The sequence below is a fragment of the Oncorhynchus kisutch genome, linkage group LG16, assembly GCF_002021735.2.
Source record: "Oncorhynchus kisutch isolate 150728-3 linkage group LG16, Okis_V2, whole genome shotgun sequence".
Lineage (NCBI taxonomy): Eukaryota > Metazoa > Chordata > Actinopteri > Salmoniformes > Salmonidae > Oncorhynchus > Oncorhynchus kisutch.
Window position 1 is genome coordinate 29,666,076 of NC_034189.2, and position 24,996 is coordinate 29,691,071.

Consider the following 24,996-nt stretch of genomic DNA (forward strand, 5'->3'; position numbering starts at 1 on the left):
CCGACACCTCAGTTTTGGCACATATTACCAGACTCTATTGTTGATTATAGATCTTCTTCACCTGAATCAGTATCATCAGAAACTAAATGTGTTCCAATGTCTCTGGAGTCTATAGGTACAGAGCATAGACCAGATTCACCTGAAGCTTTAGATTTTGAAAAGGAGACTTATTCAGCATTGACTCAATCGAAATCACTATGTGTGTTACCAATAACTGTAACTGAATCAGGTATAAACATTCCTGAAAGTCCACCAATATTAACCGAGTCCGCAACTGCACCATTATTTGAATTTAGTCAACCTGAACCTCAGAAAGGACGATCAGAACCTGACGTAGCTCAACCTTCATCTGTGTCACCAATAACAGTATCTGCATCAGGTATACATTTCCCTCCATCAGCAATACTAGAGCCAGAGTACAGACTTGTGTATGATGCAGAGCTTTGGAAGCTTATCTCTCAAATAAATGACCAACAGTATGTAGGCGAAACCTACTGTAGTAAAACAGGTGTGTTTGAGTATGCTGGACAGAGAAAAGAAGAGACATCCGAACCTGAAAAAACCCTGTTATCAATAGATTCTCCGGTAGAGGAGTCAGACTTTAAGCCCGAGTCATTATCAGAGTATAGATCCATGTCATCTTCATCACTGATGTTGTTGAAGGATATTAAAACAACGTCCCCTGAATCAACAGGAACAATGGATGAACATAGATCATTGTCACCAGATTCCCCTGTCCCCAAATATTCCCCATTGTTCCGTGAAGCTGTTCCGTTTCGTCATAGATCATCATCACCTGAATCGTTAAAAGATGATGAGGTTTCTGAGATATTTGATTCGATATCTGTGGCTATTGAAGATAGACCCGTATCACCTGAGTCAGCTGGATCAGTCGGTGAGCATAGCTCACGTTCAAAAGACCAAGACGTCATAACTGAATCAGGTGTCCTTGAAAGTCCACCAATAATATTCAACTCCACAGCCCAATTATTTCCCGAATTGAGTAAACCTGAAACTCAGAAAGGACTATCAGTACCTGGTTTAGCCCAAACTCCAAAAGAACCATCTGTGTCACCAAGAATGGTATCTGATGAAGGTATACATGATCCTCCATCAGTAATACGAGTGCCAGCTTACAAACTTAAGTACGATGCAGAGCTTTGGAAGCTGGTCTCTCCAATACATGATCCCCAGTATGTCGGGGAAACCCCTAAAACAGGTATGTTTGAGTATGCTGAGGGTATCGTAGAGTATGTGCAGACGTCAGAACGAGAAAGTCCAACTTCATCAACTGAGGTTACCGAGGACAGACCCCTGTCATCTGATTCTGAGTCTGAACATAAGCCTCTCCCACCTGAGTCAGTTAAGATAATGGCTGTTTTGAGATCAGATAAGGCAGAGTCAGTGAAGTCATTGAAAGCATGTAAATCTTTGTCCCCGGATTCCCCCATACCCCAATATTCACTATTCTTTCTCGAAACTGCTCAATCTTATCATAGATCATTGTCACCCGAATCAGTATCGGATGCTGAAGTTGAAGTAGTCGACTCAAAATATTCAATAGTTCTGGGTATTGACGCTAGAACTTCCTCTCCAGAATCTATAGGATCAGTCAATGAGCATAGACCACTATCCCCTGACTCTCCCATACCTGAGTTTAGACAGGAATTACCTGAATCTGCATTCTCATCCACAAGGTTTAGGTCATCATCACCTGAATCAGTGACTTCGGGGAATTCAGAAATGGAATATATACTATCTGAGGCATTTGACTTTTGTCAGAGACCAGACTCACCTGAGTCAATAGTATCAGATACAGAGGAAAGACCCCTATCACCTGAGTCTTTATCAGAGTATTGCCCCATGTCACCTGAATCAATCATGCTACTGACAAATATCAGATCATCTTCTCTTGAATCTACAGCATCAGTGGATGAGTACAGGTGTCTGTCTCCAGACTCTCCTCTACCACAATACCTACAATATTTCCCAGAACCAACTCTGTTTATGTCAGGATACAGGTCAGTGTCACCTGAATCAATATGCTCAAATATGGAATATGAAACAGAGTTATTTTTATTTGCCTCATTGCTTTTTGAGGACAGACTCTCATCACCTGATTCAATAGCATCTATAGATGAATACAGGGCGCTGTCACCTGACTCACCCATACCTGAGTTCAGACATGCAATACCTGAATGTGTTACATCTTCTGTATATGGTTATAGATCAATATCACCTGAATCAGGGATTTCAGGGACTTCCGAAGTTGACGACATAACATCTGAGGCTTTTGCGTTTTGGCAGAGACCAGACTCACCTGAATCTACAGCATCAGTGGATGAGTATAGGTGTCTGTCTCCAGACTCTCCTCTACCACAATACTTTGATTATTTCCCAGAACCAGTTCTGTTTGTGGCAGGAAGCAGATCATCGTCACCTGCATCAGTATTGTCAGATGATGATTGTGATCTTTCTGACATCTTCTTGACACTCTTTTCAGAGAGAGGTAGACCCTCATCACCTGAATCAGTAGCTTCAGTTGATGAATACATGGCGCTTTCACCAGACTCACCCATACCTGATTTTTGGCCGTCATTACCTGAATCTATTCCACATTTTATTGGATACAGATCAACTTCACCTGAATCAGATATGGAATGTGGGACTCTGCCCTTAATGTCGTTATTCTATGAAGATAAACCCCGATCACTAACATCAGTATGGTCAGACAACGAATGTGAGCTTTCTGATATTTTTTCAACAATCTTCTCAGATAAAGATAGGCCTTCATCTGAGGCTTTTGCCTTTTGGCAGAGACCAGACTCACCGGAGTCAATCGTGTCAGATACAGAGGAAAGACCCCTATCACCGGAGTCTTTATCAGAGTATTGCCCCATGTCACCTGAATCAGTCATGCTACTGACAAACGTCAGATCATCTTCTCCTGAATCTACAGCGTCAGTGGATGAGTTCAGGTGTCTGTCTCCAGACTCTCCTCTACCACAATACCTACAACATTACCCAGAACCAACTCTGTTTATGGCAAGAAGCAGATCATCGTCACCTGTATCAGTATTGTCAGATTTGGAATATGAAACTGAGTTATTCTCATTTACCTCAATGCTTTTTGAGGACAGACCTGATTCAGTAGCATCTGTAGATGACTACAGGGCACTGTCACCTGACTCACCCATACCGGAGTTTAGACAGAATTTACTTGAATATTTTGTTGAATGTAGATCATCGTCACCTGAGTCCGTGACTTCAGATATTGAATATGCAAATTCACCATCAGAATCAGTCATGCGAGTGCCAATTTACAAATTTGTGTATGATGCAGATCGTTGGAAGCTGATCTCTCCAATACATGACCCCCAATATGTAGGAGAAACCTTTGCTAGTAAAACAGGTATGTTTGAGTATTGTGGGAGTACAATAGAGTATGTACAGAAATCAGAACTTCTAAGTCAAACGTTATCAAACGAGAGTGGGTTGAGGTCAGATTCTCCTGAGTCAGTGAAGTCAATGGATGAGCATAGGTCTTTATCTCCAGACTCACCAATTCCACAATATTTACAATATTTCCCAGAACCAGTAATGTTTATGGCCGGAAGCAGACCATCGTCACCAGATTCAGTGAATTCAGAAGAAATTGGACATATGCTATCTGAAGCTTTTTCCTTTTGGCAGAGACCAGGCTCACCAGATTCAATAGCATCTGTAGATGAATACAGGGCGCTGTCACCTGATTCACCTATACCTGAGTTTAGACAAGACTTACCTGAATCTGTTACATATTCTATTGGATATAGATCTTCATCACCTGATTCAGTGACTTCAGATATTGAATATGAACCTTTCATTTCTGAGGTATTCTTTATTGAATCAAGACCAGACTCACCTGAATCAATCGTGTCAGATACAGAGGAAAGACCCCTATCACCTGAGTCTTTATCAGAGTATTGCCCCATGTCACCTGAATCAGTCATGCTACTGACAAACGTCAGATCATCTTCTCCTGAATCTACAGCATCAGTGGATGAGTTCAGGTGTCTGTCTCCAGACTCTCCTCTACCACAATACCTACAATATTTCCCAGAACCAACCATATTTATGACAGGAAGCAGATCATCATCACCTGCATCAGTATTGTCAGATGAAGAATTTGAAAATGAGTTATTCTTGTATGCCTCAATGCTTTTCGACGACAGACCCTCATCACCTGATTCAATAGCATCTATAGATGAATACAGGACACTGTCACCTGATTCACCCATACCTGAGTTTAGACAGGCGTTACGAGAGTCTATCGTTTCAATGATTGGATATAGGTCCTCATCCCCTGAATCATTGTCAGAATATGAAACAGAGTCTGAAACAGAATTCGCTCCTCTGATTTCTGAGATTGAAGAAAGACAAGACACTCCTGATTCAACAACATCAGTAGATGAGTTCAGAGCTCTGTCACCAGACTCCCCAGTACCCCAGTACACACAGTACAAAACTACTACACTAGTGACAGGGAATAGATCAGCATCGCCTGAATCAATATGCTCAGATATGGAATCTGAAACTGACTTATTCTTACATACCTCAATGCTTTTTGAGAATAGACCCTCATCACCTGATTCAATAGCATCTATAGATGAATACAGGGCACTGTCACCTGATTCACCCATACCTGAGTTCTTACATGCAATACCTGAATGTGTTACATCTTCTGTATATGGATATAGATCATCATCACCTGAATCAGGGATTTCAGGGACTTCGGAAGTTGACGACATAACATCTGAGGCTTTTGCATTTTGGCAGAGACCAGAATCACCTGAGTCTACAGCATCAGTGGATGAGTATAGGTGTCTGTCTCCAGACTCTCCTCTACCACAATACTTGGATTATTTCCCAGAACCAGCTCTGTTTATGGCAGGAAGCAGATCATCGTCACCTGCATCAGTATTGTCAGATGATTGTGATCTTTCTGACATCTTCTTGACACTCTTTTCAGAGAGAGGTAGACCCTCATCACCTGAATCAGTAGCATCAGTTGATGAATACATGGCGCTTTCACCAGACTCACCCATACCTGATTTTAGTCCGTCACTACCTGAATCTATTCCTCATTTTATTGGATACAGATCAACTTCACCTGAGTCAATGTGCTCAGATATGGAATGTGGGACTCTGCCCTTAATGTCGTTATTCTATGAAGATAAACCCCAATCACTAACATCAGTATGGTCAGACAACGAATGTGAGCTTTCTGATATTTTTTCAACAATCTTCTCAGATAAAGATAGGCCTTCATCTGAGGCTTTTGCCTTTTGGCAGAGACCAGACTCACCGGAGTCAATCGTGTCAGATACAGAGGAAAGACCCCTATCACCGGAGTCTTTATCAGAGTATTGCCCCATGTCACCTGAATCAGTCATGCTACTGACAAACGTCAGATCATCTTCTCCTGAATCTACAGCATCAGTGGATGAGTACAGGTGTCTGTCTCCAGACTCTCCTCTACCACAATACCTACAACATTACCCAGAACCAACTCTGTTTATGGCAAGAAGCAGATCATCGTCACCTGTATCAGTATTGTCAGATTTGGAATATGAAACTGAGTTATTCTCATTTACCTCAATGCTTTTTGAGGACAGACCTGATTCAGTAGCATCTGTAGATGACTACAGGGCACTGTCACCTGACTCACCCATACCGGAGTTTAGACAGAATTTACTTGAATATTTTGTTGAATGTAGATCATCGTCACCTGATTCCGTGACTTCAGATATTGAATATGCAAATTCACCATCAGAATCAGTCATGCGAGTGCCAATTTACAAATTTGTGTATGATGCAGATCGTTGGAAGCTGATCTCTCCAATACATGACCCCCAATATGTAGGAGAAACCTTTGCTAGTAAAACAGGTATGTTTGAGTATTGTGGGAGTACAATAGAGTATGTACAGAAATCAGAACTTCTAAGTCAAACGTTATCAAACGAGAGTGGGTTAAGGTCAGATTCTCCTGAGTCAGTGAAGTCAATGGATGAGCATAGATCTTTATCTCCAGACTCACCAATTCCACAATATTTACAATATTTCCCAGAACCAGTAATGTTTATGGCCGGAAGCAGACCATCGTCACCAGATTCAGTGAGTTCAGAAGAAATTGGACATATGCTATCTGAGGCTTTTTCCTTTTGGCAGAGACCAGGCTCACCAGATTCAATAGCATCTGTAGATGAATACAGGGCGCTGTCACCTGATTCACCTATACCTGAGTTTAGACAAGACTTACCTGAATCTGTTACATATTCTATTGGATATAGATCTTCATCACCTGATTCAGTGACTTCAGATATTGAATATGAACCTTTCATTTCTGAGGTATTCTTTATTGAATCAAGACCAGACTCACCTGAATCAATCGTGTCAGATACAGAGGAAAGACCCCTATCACCGGAGTCTTTATCAGAGTATTGCCCCATGTCACCTGAATCAGTCATGCTACTGACAAACGTCAGATCATCTTCTCCTGAATCTACAGCATCAGTGGATGAGTACAGGTGTCTGTCTCCAGACTCTCCTCTACCACAATACCTACAATATTTCCCAGAACCAACCATATTTATGACAGGAAGCAGATCATCATCACCTGCATCAGTATTGTCAGATGAAGAATTTGAAAATGAGTTATTCTTGTATGCCTCAATGCTTTTCGACGACAGACCCTCATCACCTGATTCAATAGTATCTATAGATGAATACAGGACACTGTCACCTGATTCACCCATACCTGAGTTTAGACAGGCGTTACGAGAGTCTATCGTTTCAATGATTGGATATAGGTCCTCATCCCCTGAATCATTGTCAGGATATGAAACAGAGTCTGAAACAGAATCCGCTCCTCTGATTTCTGAGATTGAAGAAAGACAAGACACTCCTAATTCAACAACATCAGTAGATGAGTTCAGAGCGCTGTCACCAGACTCCCCAGTACCCCAGTACACACAGCACGAAACTACTACACTAGTGACAGGGAATAGATCAGCATCGCCTGAATCAATATGCTCAGATATGGAATCTGAAACGGACTTATTCTTACATACCTCAATGCTTTTTGAGAATAGACCCTCATCACCTGATTCAATAGCATCTATAGATGAATACAGGGCACTGTCACCTGATTCACCCATACCTGAGTTCTTACATGCAATACCTGAATGTGTTACATCTTCTGTATATGGATATAGATCATCATCACCTGAATCAGTGATTTCTGGGACTTTGGAAGTTGACGACATAACCTCTGAGGCTTTTGCATTTTGGCAGAGACCAGACTCACCTGAATCTACAGCATCAGTGGATGAGTATAGGTGTCTGTCTCCAGACTCTCCTCTACCACAATACTTTGATTATTTCCCAGAACCAGTTCTGTTTATGGCAGGAAGCAGATCATCGTCACCTGCATCAGTATTGTCAGATGATGATTATGATCTTTCTGACATCTTCTTGACACTCTTTTCAGAGAGAGGTAGACCCTCATCACCTGAATCAGTAGCTTCAGTTGATGAATACATGGCGCTTTCACCAGACTCACCCATACCTGATTTTTGGCCGTCATTACCTGAATCTATTCCTCATTTTATTGGATACAGATCAACTTCACCTGAATCAATGTGCTCAGATATGGAATGTGGGACTCTGCCCTTAATGTCGTTATTCTATGAAGATAAACCCCGATCACTAACATCAGTATGGTCAGACAACGAATGTGAGCTTTCTGATATTTTTTTAACAATCTTCTCAGATAAAGATAGGCCTTCATCTGAGGCTTTTGCCTTTTGGCAGAGACCAGACTCACCGGAGTCAATCGTGTCAGATACAGAGGAAAGACCCCTATCACCTGAGTCTTTATCAGAGTATTGCCCCATGTCACCTGAATCAGTCATGCTACTGACAAACGTCAGATCATCTTCTCCTGAATCTACAGCATCAGTGCATGAGTACAGATGTCTGTCTCCAGACTCTCCTCTACCACAATACCTACAATATTTCCCAGAACCAACCATATTTATGACAGGAAGCAGATCATCATCACCTGCATCAGTATTGTCAGATGAAGAATTTGAAAATGAGTTATTCTTGTATGCCTCAATGCTTTTCGACGACAGACCCTCATCACCTGATTCAATAGCATCTATAGATGAATACAGGACACTGTCACCTGATTCACCCATACCTGAGTTTAGACAGGCGTTACGAGAGTCTATCGTTTCAATGATTGGATATAGGTCCTCATCCCCTGAATCATTGTCAGAATATGAAACAGAGTCTGAAACAGAATTCGCTCCTCTGATATCTGAGATTGAAGATAGACAAGACACTCCTGATTCAACAACATCACTAGATGAGTTCAGAGCTCTGTCACCAGACTCCCCAGTACCCCAGTACACACAGCACGAAACTACTACACTAGTGACAGGGAATAGATCAGCATCGCCTGAATCAATATGCTCAGATATGGAATCTGAAACTGAGTTAATCTTACATGCCTCAATGCTTTCTGAGCATAGACCCTCATCACCTGATTCAATAGCATCTATAGATGAATACAGGGCACTGTCACCTGATTCACCCATACCTGAGTTTAGACAGGTATTACGAGAGTCCATGATTGGATATAGGTCCTCATCCCCTCAATCAGTGGCTTCAGATGTAGAATATGCTCCACTCATTTCAGAGTCCTCCTCTGTTGAATTGAGACCAGACTCACCTGAATCAGTAGCATCAGTGAATGGACATAGGTCTTTTTCACCTCAGTCACCAATTCCACTATTTACAGAGATCGCACTTGGGTCTAGCACAGTAGAACCAGGATATAGGTCTTCATCTCCATTATCAATAACATCAGACATGGAATTTGACTTGGTATTTTCTGACATTGAGGAAACAGTGTTGCCAACCAAAAGTCTCATTCCTGAGCATGTTTCCCCATCAGAAATATTGTCAATAGAAGCAACAGAACAGAAACCTAAGGCTGCTTCATCAGATTCACCTGTACCTGAAACAGCCATGATGGTAGAAGAATACAATCGTATGTATGATACAGAGCTTTGCAAGCTTATCTCTCAAATTCACGACGCCCAATATGTAGGAGAAACCTTGTTGAGTAAAACAGGCTTCTTGGAGTATACTGGGAGTAGCGAAGCATATGTAGAGACTTCTCCTGGTGAGGAAGACGTTGCTCAAGGTAGCACAGACGTCAGTCCAGAAGCTGTACCTGGTCCACAAGTGGAACCAGCAGCTACCACTGAAACAGCCAAGATCGATCAGGATGTAGCTTTGACTGAGAGTATAGAGTGCATACAGACTTCTCCAGAGGAGAGAGAAGTTGCTCGAGGTAGCACTGAGATCAGCACAGAAGCTCTACCAGATTGGCAAGTGGAACCTTCAGAAACTACAACTGAGAGTGTTCCAAGCGTATCTGATATAGTTTTACCTGAATCACTAGCAGCAGAAGTAGTATCGGAGTGTACATTTGAAACAGGTCACAGATCAGCTTCCCCTCACTCCAAATCAGACTCTGGAGATGAATGGGTCATAGTGTCTGTATCGGAGACTGAGGATAAGCCTCTATCACCCGAGTCATTACCTGACTGCCGACCCATATCACCTGCAACACTGGTGTTAAAGGCAGATGTTAGAACGTCATCACCTGAATCTGTGTTATTCGAGAAACAAGTTGAGAAGGATAGACCGCTATCCACTGAGTCTGTTGAATACAGAACCATGTCTCTAGAATCAACGATGTCAATGGATAAGGTTAGATCATCTTCACCTGAATCAATGCATGAGATCAATGACAATAGATCGCTTTCTCCAGACTCACCAATCCCTCAGTATACAAGATCAGGTGTATCAGGTATTGATTCATGTAATATGGAGTATGCCACCATAGAACACAGGTCATCATCACCTGAATCCATGACCTCTGGCTCTGAGTATGAGCTAATGGTCATATCATCATCAGCATTAGAGAGTCGGCCATCCTCGCCTGATTCTCTAGAGTCAGTCGGCAGGAATAGACGGCTATCGCCTGACTCACCAGTGCCTGAGTTTATGAGGATATTATCTCAGTACTTCATGGAACCCCGGGCCCTTAGTGAGAGAACGTCTTCGCCTGAGTCTGTGTCATCAGACACTGTATTCGTAGCTTTACCTGTCGATTCTTGGGCCGATGTCCACCGAAGGCAGTCGTCTCCTGAATCAGGTGCATCAGATGAAGAGTTGAGTTTAGTTATTACAGGCACAGAAACAATGACGTTTAAAGCAGGTGTGTTGAGTCATGTGACATCTGTATTAACGTCTGAGCGTGTCCCAATGTCGCCAGAAGAAAACACCGTGGGTGTTACTCTGTTGTCAGTCCCAGCTACTAAATTTGAAAAAGAGCAGGGACAAATGAGCACGACAGATCAAGAGTTACCAAGGGTCAGTGGGCTAGTAGCAGAAATGGTTATCACATCTACGGAACAGACACGGATAAAGCATGGTTCAGAGCATGCTGAAACCATCCCAACTCCCCAAGCCACTATGGGTTTGGAAAATGTCAAAAAGGTCCAGAAAGATGTCCAGGTTAAGCAACAACCAGTGAAGGTCAAGGACAGAAGTGAGGAAGAAGTAGAGGTCCTGCGCCTCAGTGCTGATTCAATAAAGACCCAGGATGCCCCACATTGGGTAAGAGAGAGAGCATGATAAAGCTGACTTTGCACGTGCTATGGATTGATGGAATAACTCCCAATTCTAATGGAGGATGACAATAACACTGTATGGTCGAAATGGGATGTCTGGATTCACCAATAGGTTTGTGCAAAATGGAGTGTATCTAAGGAATGTGTGTACGATCACAATGCACTTAGATGGTGGGTGATGTAACTAACCGGTTCTGACTCATTTGAGCTCTTAGTAACAGTTTGTGTGCAAGCATATTCCTATTACTGTGACATTTGTTGGACACTGTGATGTTGACCTTTATAATTGCTTGGTTTGCGCTCCAATGTTCTTGCAGTGATTTAAATGTGACATGGTGTTGTGGGAGAGAATTACTAACGAGACCTTAGTCAACCAAGCTCTCTCATGTTAGTGTGTTGCAGTTTATTGATGGGATGTTATTGGAGCATGCCAACTGACTTGCTGTAACAACACATTTGAAGAATACTTGTTCAAGTGATGTCAACATTTACTTCCAGGCTCCGTCTCAAACAGCCAAGGAAATACAGTTGAAGACCAGTTATGGGAAAATGCTAAGCAAATTAGAGTCTACCTTGGTAATGGAAAGTACTTTACATGAGCAAAAGGCAGTATTAGACTTGAGTCAAGAAACAAGCATATCAGGTCTGGTATCACCTAAGCAGACAAAGACAGCCACAGGCTACAAACCTCTGATATCAACCCCATTGCAGATCAGTGAACAATACCCTCTCACTACCCATAGAGCAGTGACACCTAAACTAAAGGTACTTGACTCTGCCACTCAGGAATTCTCCGACTGGAGTGAATTTACACATGAGGAATTCGAGGAGACTCATTCGGGTGAGTTATTTTCGCCGATGTCAAGCCAATTCCTGGTGCCACCAGATTACGAGGCCCTGTTTTCCGGACGCCACTCTCTGAGAGTCTCCGAGTGTAGCCAGTTGTCCCCCACTGATATGAGTCCAGTTTCTCCAGTCTTCAGCGACCCTCAGTCAGATAAGTGTCAGGTCACAACCACCACCCTGATGGGTCCTGAGTTCGCTTCAAAGTCTTCTACACCTGGATCTGCAGAAGCCTTTGAATTCTCGCCAGACTTTAAGCGAGTGATCGGCGAATTTGAGAAAACACTCTCTTCATTTGGGCCAGTTGTCCAATCAGATCCCGCCCAAGAAAATTCAGACCTGGAGTTCTTTGACTGCAAAGATGATTTCTCAGACTTCTCAGAGGCAGAGGATCTGGAGCCAGAGGAACCTGATGTCCTCTACCACATCGAGGAGCCTCCATCCCCAACCCCCTTCTGCAGCACTCTGGAAACGGGCTTCCTCAAAGGAAGCCCTGTATGCAGCGCACAGTTCCTACGGGTGGATGACCAAAATCGCTTCTCTTTGGGTAGTGAAAGTCTTGGGGACTATGGCATTTATGACGGACCAGAAAGTGAAAGTGAAACTGTACCCACGTGTGAGGAGCTACCCTCCAGGTCGCAGGCAGGGTACGATGATGATGAATACTCTCTGGAACGGGTAAGAGGTCAAGCATGACGACTGCACCCTGCCCTGGCTTGTGTCCCAGCTTCACAAGCTGATTGCAGTGTTACCACAGTCCAGAGAGGACATCAACTGACTCAAACACAGAGGCTAATACAAGAAGCTTATGAGTGGTGTGTCTGCATGTGTGCATACTTACCAAACAAAACACACCAGGTCAAAACCACTTCAAAGTGGGGTTACTGACCAACACAATGGAATAATCATGTGACCAAAGCCTGATCAATAATGATAATGCTTAATAATGATAATGCTTAATAGTGATAATGCTTAATAATGATAATGCTTAATAATGATAATGCTTAATAATGATAATGCTTAATAATGATAATGCTTAATTATGAGAATGCTTTTTTTGCTGTGTTTGCAAATTCTTCTTATATTTTCAGCTAGGTTATCTGGTGCAATGAAGAGTACATACAAATATATTCTGTAACATTTTTGTGAAATAATGACCTTCACTGTCACTGTCAGTACTTCATATTCCACATCAACATTCCATACAGACGTACTTGTCTGCAGCTTTGACCACCATTTCTTTGGATTATCTTGGCCATATCTTGCATGGCTGGTTTTGTTGGAAATTGTTGTGCAACTGTGCCTTCTCTTCATCTTCCATCTCTACCATTTTATAGAACCTCTGTCATACTGTATATTTTTTTCTTTGGATTTCTATCAGGTCTACAATAGCCTACTTTTGAATGCCTTTTCGTCATCCCTATGAGAGCAAAGTAAAGAGCCAAGAAAGAGAAAAGAAGGAACACTTGCCTGTTGTTCTGTGCCTGCAGTAAATGTGCCTGAAGTAACTGAACAAAATGTGTAACCATGTTATACTGATCTACGGTGGCCACAATGGCTGTGTGCTGTCTCTCAGGAGATAAATGAGGAGCTAGGGTTGCTGTCATCGGATAGCTCAGAGGAGGAGGTGTTGACCACCAGGGTGGTCCGACGCAGAGTTATCATCCAGGTATACGGCATTGAAGGAGCATGTGGGGAAGTGGGCCCTGCCCTAGTGTGGTGTGACGTGGCGTTGGGGTTAGATGTGGGTCGAGTTTTAGCCTTGTGGGTAGTTTTGTTCCTGTGCTGCACTTCACCTCGAATGGTTGGGTCATTTTTTCAAATTTGGATTTCTATTTCATTCTGCACCCTCATATGCCATATCGTTTTGTTGATTTAAACCGTTATGGTCTTAGATAATGATTGAAAACGGTTTCTTTCCTTTTTGAGTGGGTTTTACAATGTTTACGCCGGTTATTCTGTGTACTTGCTGTGTCATTTGTTCAGGGTCAGTTGTATGACTGTGTATCTCTTCTCTCTCTAGGCGGATGATCTGCCAGACATCCCTCCGCAAACAGTGACAGAGGAACAGTACATGGATGAGCATGGAAACCTGGTAGTCAAGAAGGTAAAGGGACATTTTGCATCTACATTCACTGTATAACAGACACTTAACTCTTGAACACACCCCAATTTACAGTAGATCTCAACTATATACTGTAACTACTATGGAACCGTGTTTGTCAATTGTAAAGTAATCCAGTCTCCTCAGGCAAATACTGTACGTGTGTTTTATATTACATGACCTAGTCATGCAGCTCAGTGCTCTACCAGTGGTAACTTTCCTCTCTTTCTGGTCTCTTTCCCCCAGATCACGCGGAAGGTGATCCGTAAGTACTTCTCTCCAGACGGCGTGGAGAGAGAGGAGGTGACGGTGGAGGGATCTCACCAGGAGATGGTCAGTGTGGAGGAAGGAGACGGCTTCTCCAAGGTAGTGAAGAGGACTGTGGTCCGGAGCGAGGGAGATCAGACCGAGGTCAGTCTGTCTGTATGTGTGTCAACCTGCTGTCTTTGTGTCTATAGACTTTGTTTGGGGTCAATATTCCAGTATTTCTGAAAACGATTGTGTATTACAGGGTTTACGTACACTGTGGATATTATGATGTCACAAGGGTGTCTGGGCCTTAATGTGGAACTGACATCGTTTGAACTACTTTGTAGATATGGACAATACAAACAGAATCATAATATCAGTTTAACATATACAACTTCCAGTTCATGCTTCAAAACCAACTTCATGAGGTTTTCAAAATTCTATGACATAATTCATTGTTGGCAAAAATAGATGGATTCCGTTCAATGCATGATTCATATAATTCCCCAATAAATGTCTTGGTAGTCTAAAAACTATTGCTATCAGGTTGTAAATCACAGCTGGCCTGGTACGTTATTTGCTGCCTCCACCAATTCGGGATGCGCAGTTTCAGTTTCCATGACTCAATATTTTGACAAAAAAAAAACGTATGACTGTAGCTAAGGCTGGGGAATGTCAATACAATCATACTAGCAAGGGCAATGATCACAAGTCGGTCATAATGTGGCTGATAGGCTTGCGCATGTGTCAAACACGGCTGAACTTGACACACAAGCGAGAAATAAATGAGTCAGTAGTTGAGTCATCTACTTTATGAAATTACAGCCTGGTGCACTCGCATCGGCGAATTCAACTTCAATTGCAAAAACAAAAACAAAAACGTGTAAGAAAACACCAGGCAAAGGAGAAACATGTAGGCCTACGACAGCAACATGGCTGCCAGATAGAACACAACACCTCCCATAACCCCCTCTGGTAGGTCACTTGGCCAATTAAGCAGATGGGTGAATGCCATCCTATTCAGCTATTTCTGTATCTATGCTATTCTATCCTGCGTATCCGACAGATATACTCAAATATTCTATCAACACACTGTCCACAATGTCTACACACCCCATCACACACAAGCATATCGCTATATCCGCAATAAGATCTGCTATATATGTGTATACGACCAATAAAATGTACTGGGGATTTGCCATAAGGAAAATAAGGAGAGAAGGAACAAGCTCTCCAAAGCTCCATGGACATTCATGTTTGATTAAAGTACATTTGACTCATTTGGTGCTTAGAATAAGTCTCATTGCTCTGACAGAGCCCTTTGACCTGAATGTATTTTTAGATTTTTCCATTAAAAGCCTTATTTTACCTTTAACCTGCTTTCTGAGCACAACACTTGGGTGCTATCTAGAACCTTTAAACATTATTTGGCTGTCCCCATAGGAGAACCCTTTGAAGAACCCTTTTTAGTTCCAGGTAGAACCCTTTTGGGTTTCATGTAGAACCCTTGGTTTTACATGGAACCCAAAAAGGTTCTACCTGGAACTAAGAAGGGTTATACCTGGAACCAAGAAGGGTTCTTCTATGGGGACAGCAGATTTTTTTCTAAGAGTGTATGTGCTGAGATCCCTTGCCTATTCATTGTCCGTGTATAGTTCGGGCTACACCACACTATATAATGTGTCCATAATGACTGTATATCCTTACAGTGTGTACTGTATAATCAAGTTTTGTAATCTTCTGTATCAGTGACCTTTGAACCCTGTGTTTGACCTCTCCAGTTGACCTTCTTGGAGCCCTTGGCCCTGGGGGCCACCACGGCCTCGGACTTCGAGTCAGAGCAGGTGCAGGGCCGAAAGGTCAGCAAGGTGGTCAAGACGACGGTGGTGAGGGGCGAGAGGATGGAGAAGCAGACGGGTGACTCAACGCTGGCCGCAGACCTCCCCTCGGCCAAGGAGGACTTTGAGAAGGTCAGTCGTCAGGGAGGGAGAGTTGTGACAATGCCAGGAGTGTCTTTTCTACCTCAGTGGCTCGAGCAGAGCAGGTTGATATTAGCAAACACTGTGCCTGGAATATAAAGCTGAATGCTTCTTGACTGTAACATGTTCTTTAGAAGCATGTCTGTTTTTAATCTGTCTTGTTAAAAACCTTATTGAGCGCCAGTTTGAAGATCAACCCTAGGACCAGAGACACTGGGTTTTGGTGTTTGAAATGTCCTTTTCCTTGTTCTGTCACTTCCAGGCGTTGAGTTATGCTGGAGGCTTTGGAAAAATCCAACTTCCTCATTTAGTAGAGAAAGAGGTTGTGAAGGACGACGGTTCTGTGGTCAAAAGGTTTGAGAACAGAATGGGAGTTCATTCATTGACACGTCCATCTTTGTTTGGACATTCCTGTTGGTTTCCTGCGTGATTTATCTGAACGCATGGTGTGAATACAGCTGTGGTTGTGCTATATGACCAACACCTATAATTGTTGTTATGCCAAACAGGCCATGGCATTGGCTATACAGCATAAACATATCAGGAAGCAGGTTAGTGAATACCTCCCCTCTATATCTTAACCATAACTCTTAAACATACCGCAGATGCTTACATTTTGACATGGTGATTTGAAAGGTAAGTTAGATGAATTTAGTTTTTTTTACAACCAGATCTCTATTTTTTGATGTAAATGGCATGTTATAGATAGGTCCAGACACTTATTGTGCGGTTGCATTTGTTTTTGTGAAATGTACCCAAACCAGGGATTCATTTCTTCATACTCGTTGTGCAGTACGGGGCTCCTCTGAAAAAGCATGAACAAATGCTCCTAAAAACGCCAAAATGCTTTATCCGCAACGTTATATTCCATTTTGTTGCGACTCGAGCGATACCTCCCTGTCCATTGTACAGTTAAACTGCCAAAACAAAGAAACTTGAGTAACACTTGAGTAAAAACGAGGGATACAAAGTATATTGAAAGCAGGTGCTTCCACACAGGAAGTTCCAGACACTTGTAGAATCTATGCCAAGGCACATTAAAGATGTTCTGGTGGCTCGTGGCGGCCCAACGCCCTATTAAGACCCTTTATGTTGGTGTTTCCTTTATTTTGGCAGTTACCTCTAGCAGCAGGCTACACGGAGAAATGAACAGCTGGATAGGGGAAATAGCTCAAGTCGTACAAATACGAATATAATGTTGCGGATAAAGTTCATAACGACATCATTTCATGTGTACAACATGTAAAGACCTGCATCCCTAAATTGGGAGCGTTTTAGTTTCTAAAAGGACGTATTTGGGTGTTTTTGGAGAATTTGTTAATGTTTTTTCAGGGCCCCCGTACTGCACAATGAAGATGAGGAAATGAATCACTGGTCAGGGTAAGTCTCTCAAAAACAAGGAAAATCGCAACAACAAAAAAAGTGTCTGGAACCTTCTATAACATGCCATTTCCATCAAACATTTAGATATGTTCGTAAAAAAAAAAGCTAACTTCTCCTTTAATCATAGGGCCTTTAGTCATGGGGCTTGTGTGATGCATTCAGATTACTCATGTGTTCCTGATGTTAGAGCGTGGTCTAACATGCATGATGTGTTTTAATTTGAAAAAATGATGGTCAACCTACAAAACTGCAAGCCTGTCAATGAAGCGCTATCAAAACTTTGACAGGTTGTATGAAAAGAATTGTCTCACCAAGCCTAATATCCTCAAATCTCCCTCCCTCCCTCCCATTCCATCTCCAGAACCCAGATGCGTAAGTCTCGTACCCAGAAGAGGACTGTGGTGAAAGACGCCCAGGGTAAGCATGTGCTCCTGGAGCGGCTGGACGACACCCCAGAGACCCTGCAACCCGATGCCCTTCGGCAACACCTGCACCTGCTGCTCCAACGCTATTGTGCCAAGGAGGAGGAGGAAGGAGAGAAAGAGGAGGAGAAGAGAAAGAAGAAGTGATGGGCTGATTTGATTTGCTGGCTGAGTTGTTCTTCTTCCCTTTTGGCCCTGCCCCCCCATGCTACATAAGCCCCCTATCCACAAAAAGCCTATGAAGTCTTGTAAGCTCACCCCTGATCTTTACCTTCCACACAGACATCTCCCGCTAAAGACACTGGGTTGCGTTTTTGTTTTGTTTTTTTGTTTTTTCCCTTTTGTGGCAAATAATGGAACACTTTTTGTTTTTGTTATTTGTGCTTTCACTTTTTTTTGGGTCGTTTTCCTTTTGACTTTTCCTGTTTTATTTGGTAATTCTGTGACCAAAGATAGTATCCCCTTTCTCGTCGGGTTACTTAGAATAATATTTGGTCGTTATCCTTTTTTGGGGGGAGGGGGGGGGGGGGGTTCTTCTAGTTTTTGGGCTGCTGTGGTACAATAAACAACTACGCAATCAAAATGCAACAAAAAGAAAACAAAAAGGGAAAACGAATAAAGAGGGGGCACCTCTGACATTCGCCTCATGCACAGGCATCTTCCTAAAGGAAGGATTGTAAACATTTGTAAATAAAGGAGAAGAAACATGCTCGGACTGGGAGAAAACGAAAACGAACAGCAATTCAAAAGCATTTATTACATCCCCCCCACGGTACATGCTGTACACGTACGTGCACCAATCAAAATCGCTCTTCTGCTCTGAGGTGAAGGGTCATAACAAAGTTGATCCTTTTCGCCCCACTAGGAGTCACTTGTCAGAAAGAGTTTTGGAAAGATACTGTAAAAATTGAGGAAATTCCATATTCTTTCATCTGAACCAACATTTTACTGAAGCAAATCACCCTCATATAACCCTGCACTACAGTTCTGTAGTGCTGCGCGATTAAACGAAATGTTGGTTATTTTTTGTATTTTAAACAACTATTTGACGGTCGGTTCAATTATTTGAATTCCATTTAGTTTGGGTTTTGTCTGAGTTCAGTGTGCACATTGCGCTGTAATTTATCTTGCAATAAATCAGATCATGCCTGAACTGTGCGATGTAGTAGGGAGTTGTAGTTTCCAACAGGCCAACCTTCTTTCTAGGTTAGCAACGAAAACGTGATAATTAACTACAATGACCATAATCCATTGCACGGCTACTTGCCCGTTTCTTCACAAGGTATCTCTACCAGAAAATACCTGATGTAAGTGATTAATACAGTAGTTGGTATTCAGCAGTCATAAAAGTATGCCTTATTTACTTTGAAGAACTACTAAAATAGTGATTTTGTCAGACAGAGAGAGAGAGAGATGATGACTTGGAATGAAATAATAAAGTCATCAAATAAAACAAATGTAATATACGCAACAAGTGAAATAGTTTATTAAAGCGTCAATCAGCAGTAGAAACAATTACAAAGTGTGTCCTCCCCAACCCTGTTTTGGTAAGAAGCTGAGGGATGGGGCTGGAAAAATGTAACCTCTCTCAAATGCATAGATAGAATTATGGATTCAATAACTGACCATCCATGATAAACACATTTTTTTTCACCATGTTTTGAGGCTATATAGTGCTTGTTTAAATTGACATTGTTTACAAACGTTGGAGTAAAACAAGCTTACATTTTGGGTTCTGACAAGGTACGACAGTTGAACTAAGCTCATGAGACATTTATAAGTTATTATTCTTCAAGAATCATTGGGTACATATCAGTGATTTATAAGTCCAAAAATGATTATTGCCCCTTTAAAAGTAAAGTAACCTGAGAAACGGATGGCTAATAAGTGATAAACTGTAATTGGCAGTCACTACCGTCACGGGACATTTTTTTATGGTTTTATTCTGTGTTGTCGCAGCATTCAAACCACATAATGCATAGTGCATTTAATGTTTCAAAATGTAAATTGATAATCGAACCGAAACGACCACAGAATGCAATAATCGCTCAGCACTCCAGTTCTGTTTTACAAAGGTAGCTCAAGCTGTTTACGTGTGCGATGTGTCTGCTTTTTTTGACCGGTCCTTTGACCACACACTTTCAGCCCCCACTCCCATGTACTGTCATTGTGTATCTTTTCCTTCACACTATATCTATCCCTCTCTGTTTCTGGCTTTCTGATGTGTTCCTTCTGAGCAGTGCATCAAGACTGCTGCCACCTCTGTGCGTGTGAACACATGCGAATGTGTGTTAGTTCATAGAATCCTCACTGACATTGCGACCGGCCATTTGCGATCCGGAATGTTTTTGTTTCTTGTCTTTCGTGTATGAGCACTTATCCGAAATGACTGCACCTATGGGTCAGAACACTAGGTACGTCTCCCCCCCCAAGCTTCAATCGTGTTTGACATCTCACCCCCTGTTCATTTTACTCCAGTGGTACATTACTCATATGAATGTCAGTAGCTTTGATTAAGCCTGTTAAGATTGTACAAGTGAGGATGGGGACAGAGAGAAACACCACAGAGACAGTGTGGTGTGGTTGTTTTGTTTTATTTGCTGTTGATTTCTTCTGTTGGTATCAAATGGTACCAAATAAATGGTGATAATCTCAAAAGATTGGCACATCTTGATTTTGACAGATTACTTTTGGTCTGATCTGTGATGGTACCGTGGAGATGGAATATCCTTTATGTAAAAAAAAAAAAATTGGCTTTGTTTAATTTTGATCAGTAGATAAACCCAATAGATATGCTCTGAATATTGCTAGAGCCTTTTCAAATGCATTATCTCACTCAGTGGAGTTTTCCTTATTTAATCTTGTCTGAGGGCAGCTATGTGATTGGTTGGAAGGCCTGGGGGAAGAGCGTGTGACAGGCGAGCGTCAAGTAAGAAAAGTTAGGGAGGTAAATCAGCGGATGGATAGATGGACGGACGTTAAACGCGGGTTGCGACACTCAAGGTCCCTGGTTTGAATCCCCATGCCTTGTTTTCTAACCTTACATTCGAAAGTTTCTAACCTTCATTTCGAAACTAACTTTCCTATTTTACTTTCTAATGTTAACTTCACATTTCTTGCCTGCTAATGTATTTTGACTGGTGAGATTGAGGGTTGGTGCCTTGGTGGCAGAGGATGTAAAAGCCTAAACTTACTTCCCTCAGAAAAAGATCCACTGTAAAATACAGTGATGTACAGAAATGCAATATCAATATGAATTTGGCTCCCCACAGACTGAACAGTTTTCTGGAGATTACATCTTTGTGTATTTTCATTTTGATTCAGACTTTGATTTCTATATTTATTTATTGACTTCCATCCGTGCTCTTCCTCTCCTCGACTTTGCGGAGCCGTGAGTGTTTTATGCGTGCGTTGGTGTGAGTGCGATTTGAAGATGCGAGTTGAGATGAAACAAGGGAATTGCAACTCTTTGACCTATAAATTGCCGGTGTACACAAGGCTTCACTTAAATTCTGAAATGGTCTGGAAACCATGACTGAAACAAATACAGAAACCTACAGAAACCAAAACAGAACCGACATGGATGTACTGTAGTCCTGGGCTGGCTGAAATCATTGTTGGTGTCATTTGCAGTACGAACTATATCTATGTAACAATATTACGGTTCCTCACTTTGTCAATTTACTTTTTGTGAGAAAAAGTGAGAAATAAATTAAACAAAAGAAATCTGTCAAACGTACCTTTGATTAGATGAATCCGCATCTTGTTTCCATGGTGATACTATTATACATATATATAAATATCTATGAGGGCATGTATTAGTTATGAAATGAATAAACAGGAAGAAAAAAACAGAATTGCTAACATGGCATAGCAGCTACAGTCTGTACGTGGCAGAAAATAAAATTGTACATGTGTCAAATGTGTATGGAGTGGTTGTCATGCTTCCTAACCAAGCTACAGAGGGCTACCTTAAGAGATTTAGAATCGACATTTTACAGTGATTCATTTTGCCTTCAAAATCGAGAGATAACGCATCACAAACAATAAACAGTCATGGAAATAAGACATTTGGAAGAAATCACACATTTTATTAGTTATTTTTTTAAACATTTAAACATCAGTCCTTTTCCCTCATAGCAACAATATACACAGTCTCCCATAGTGCAGTTCAACTTAACAAGTAATTCCCTTACATAGCCATTGGCAAAACAAACAAACCCATTTAATAAATCTCTACCAACTAGGAAAAACTGACAGAACAATGTGATTCCATACTTGAGAACAGTCTCACTTCTCCTCAGTATAAAACCATGTGTATTGCTACTTGTCAAATAGAGTAATTAACACACAGGGACACATCAGTGGTAAAAGGGGTAAGTAAAAGGCTCTTTATTTTCTTCCATGGGGGGGGGGGGGGGGGGGGTCAATCGTTCCACCGATATGCGAGGACTGGAAGAAATGATCAACAATAATCCAAGAAGGGACAACCTATCAATTCAACAATATAAAATTAAGAGAAAAAAAATCACCAATAAAATTCACATAATTATCATCATCATGATGAAGATATCATTTAACTTTAAAACAGTGTTCCATATGTCATACAATGGCCTCGAGTAATATACGTGGACATTATATCTACAGTATAGTTTTACATTCCATCATTGAGACAGTTCTCACGTGATGATGTATAGCCAAACGCATATCATAGCAAAACAAAAAGGTACAATTTTTCCCTTAACATACATTGTCAATTGAAATTCCCAGCAATCATACTTAATATTGAGCCAATTGAGAACAAGTGAACTTGGAATTGTCAACCGATTGTAAACTACGCTAATGTTTAAACAGTTTAATACTCCACAGAGTTTAAGCAAAGCTATAGCGATTCACTCAATCACGAGTCTATACATCACCACAAGAAGCAAGCTCATGTTTTGACATTCACTTATGTTCTCATAGATTTTTATAGCCATTTCTGCACAAAAAAAACTGACAAAAAAAAAGGGTTGACAAACTGCGATATGTTGGTCACTGTCCTGTAAAGCTTAACTGATATCACTTTTGTCATTGGGACCGATGTGCAATACTGAGATCATATGAATGCACTCATGAGTTTCAGTTCACCGCATATCCCAGACCCTGATAATATTGGAAAACCAAGCCGTATAGAGTGCCCTCCGTAATTACTGGGACAGTGAAGCATTTCTTCTTCTTTTGGCTCTATACTCAAAGTTTGGATTTGAAAACTAACAGTGACCTTCAAGGGCAGACTGTCATCTTTAATTTGAGGGTATTTTCATCCTAATTGGCTGAAGCATTTATGAATTACAGCACCCCCCACACACACAGATTATTTTGTGCCCAATAGAAATTAAATGGTAAATAATGTATTGTGTCATTTTGGAAAATGTTTCTAAACAATAATTATGAGTAAGGAAGCTAGACACACAATATCATACCCTCCCCCAAAATACTAACCTCCCCTGTTATTGTAATGGTGAAAGGTTAGCATGTGTTGGTATGATATTTGTGAGTCTAACTTTCTCACTCATCATTATTCACGATTCATTCAGGATCATCCGTATAAAAGTGACACAATACATGATTTACTCTTCATTTCTAATTGGGCACAAAATAATCTGAAACAACCACAATAAACAGAAAATGCATCCAAAAATGTGTAGAGCCACAAACTTAATGTAGTCATTGCGTGCTATGAATATGAGACCACAGTTAAGTTCATTCGTCTCAATACTTTTGGTCCCCTAAAATGGGGAGGACTACTGTGTACAAAAAGTGCTGTAATTTACAAACGGTTGAGCCGATATGGATGAACATACCGTCAAATTAAAGCTGTCATTCTGCACTATAAACTTCAGCCACGATTTCAAAAGAAGAAAAAAAATGCTTCACTGTCCTAATAATTACGGACGACACTGTATTACTGTATATTATTTAAGATTGAAAATCTCTCAGATATATCTCATAAACCCACAAATTGGCAAACTTCACATATCGTCAACAACTCTGGCATGTACTCTATTCATTTTCCTATGGCATTCAAACTTAAAACATGTTTAAAATTAGGAAATTATTGTATTAAAATAAAAAATATATATGTTTCAGTCATAAGTGTCCTGCGATGAGACTGAGAAGAATGGAACAATGCGATAAAACACCAACATTTTCTCTATAAAATGATATCGTCAAGATTGTTGTTTCCTTTTTATATTTTACAAGAAGAATCTTCAGTCCAGCAGCGACGATATGTAAACAACACTCAGAGGGCGAAGTTGTAGCGTTGGGATGGGATTGGGCGAGGATGTCACACACTTAGTAGGCAAATTCCGCAGGTCAGCTGACAGCTGTAGGCTAGGGGCTCCTCAACTGCGACAGAAAGATGAGGAATTGATGCATTTTACACTTGCTAATTAGTAACTTGCATTGTAAAAAATGTGTTTGAGGCCAGCTAAGGTAGAGAAAGACCAAAGCAAAACCAAAGCAGACCAAGCTAGCTACATAGCTCCAGGATGAAGCAGGTTGGGTGGACTAAGCGCACCTAGTCACCTACCTTGACTAGACTAGGGATGATCAGGGCTAAACCAGAATAAAGGCAGACCACACTACACACATTAGCAGGCTAGCAGCTACATAGTGCAGGCGGAGCGGATCAAGTTAGAGATACAGGACAGGGACCAGGTAGGGGATAGCAGGGCCAAAGCATAACCAATCTAGCTACATAGCTCCAGAATGACTGGATAAAGCAGGCCAGGCCAGCACAGGGCTATAATCCCACCTCCAGTCAACTTATTTGGCGGGCACCGTGGGCGAGCCGGAGCGGTGGAAGTGGATGTTCTGCCACTTGGCGTCGCGGCGGTGCCAGATGCGGGTCTCCTCCGACTGCATGGTGCGTGGCATGCCGCTTGCGTCCATGTACTGGGTGAGGCGGATGTAAGCGATACACGCCGCGTCGTCGCCGATCAGGTGCACGTGGGGGTTGAGCAGGATGGTGTGGACGGGCCCTTGCTTTCCCCTGGACAGAGCTGGATGAGAGAGGCGAATTGGAGGGAAATGGATAGAATCAGCACACAATCAAGGTCATTAAAGCTTCTACAGTCATTGGTGCGTAATGGAATGCAGGGGCTCTACCGTTCTCAAAGTAGAATCTGTGGAAGTCTGTTCCCTCCAATAGGTTTCCCAAAGCCTCTGGCTCAAAGGATGTAAGCCCGGGATCACAGATCTTCCTGTGAGACAGA

The 24,996-nt window shown here is 41.8% G+C and overlaps 2 protein-coding genes across 20 annotated transcripts in view; one reads left to right on the plus strand and one right to left on the minus strand.

Moving 5' to 3' along the window:
* Nucleotides 1-21,660, plus strand: part of LOC109906763 (ankyrin-2) — a 116,592-nt gene extending 94,932 nt beyond the window's left edge. For all 8 annotated transcript variants that reach the window (XM_031792195.1, XM_031792197.1, XM_031792201.1 and 5 more), the window contains 5 exons: nt 13,621-13,704; nt 13,948-14,112; nt 15,732-15,920; nt 16,192-16,283; nt 17,674-21,660. In XM_031792195.1, coding sequence (XP_031648055.1) covers nt 13,621-13,704; nt 13,948-14,112; nt 15,732-15,920; nt 16,192-16,283; nt 17,674-17,881 — 738 coding nt within the window. In that variant the 3' untranslated portion in view covers nt 17,882-21,660. The remainder of the gene's footprint in view (nt 1-13,620; nt 13,705-13,947; nt 14,113-15,731; nt 15,921-16,191; nt 16,284-17,673) is intronic.
* Nucleotides 21,661-21,802: 142 nt separating this feature from the next.
* LOC109906605 (calcium/calmodulin-dependent protein kinase type II delta chain) overlaps nt 21,803-24,996 on the minus strand; it is a 112,507-nt gene continuing 109,313 nt past the window's right edge. For all 12 annotated transcript variants that reach the window (XM_020504400.2, XM_020504391.2, XM_020504390.2 and 9 more), the window contains 3 exons: nt 24,890-24,984; nt 24,537-24,783; nt 21,803-24,127 (listed from right to left, as the gene is read on the minus strand). In XM_020504400.2, coding sequence (XP_020359989.1) covers nt 24,548-24,783; nt 24,890-24,984 — 331 coding nt within the window. In that variant the 3' untranslated portion in view covers nt 21,803-24,127; nt 24,537-24,547. The remainder of the gene's footprint in view (nt 24,128-24,536; nt 24,784-24,889; nt 24,985-24,996) is intronic.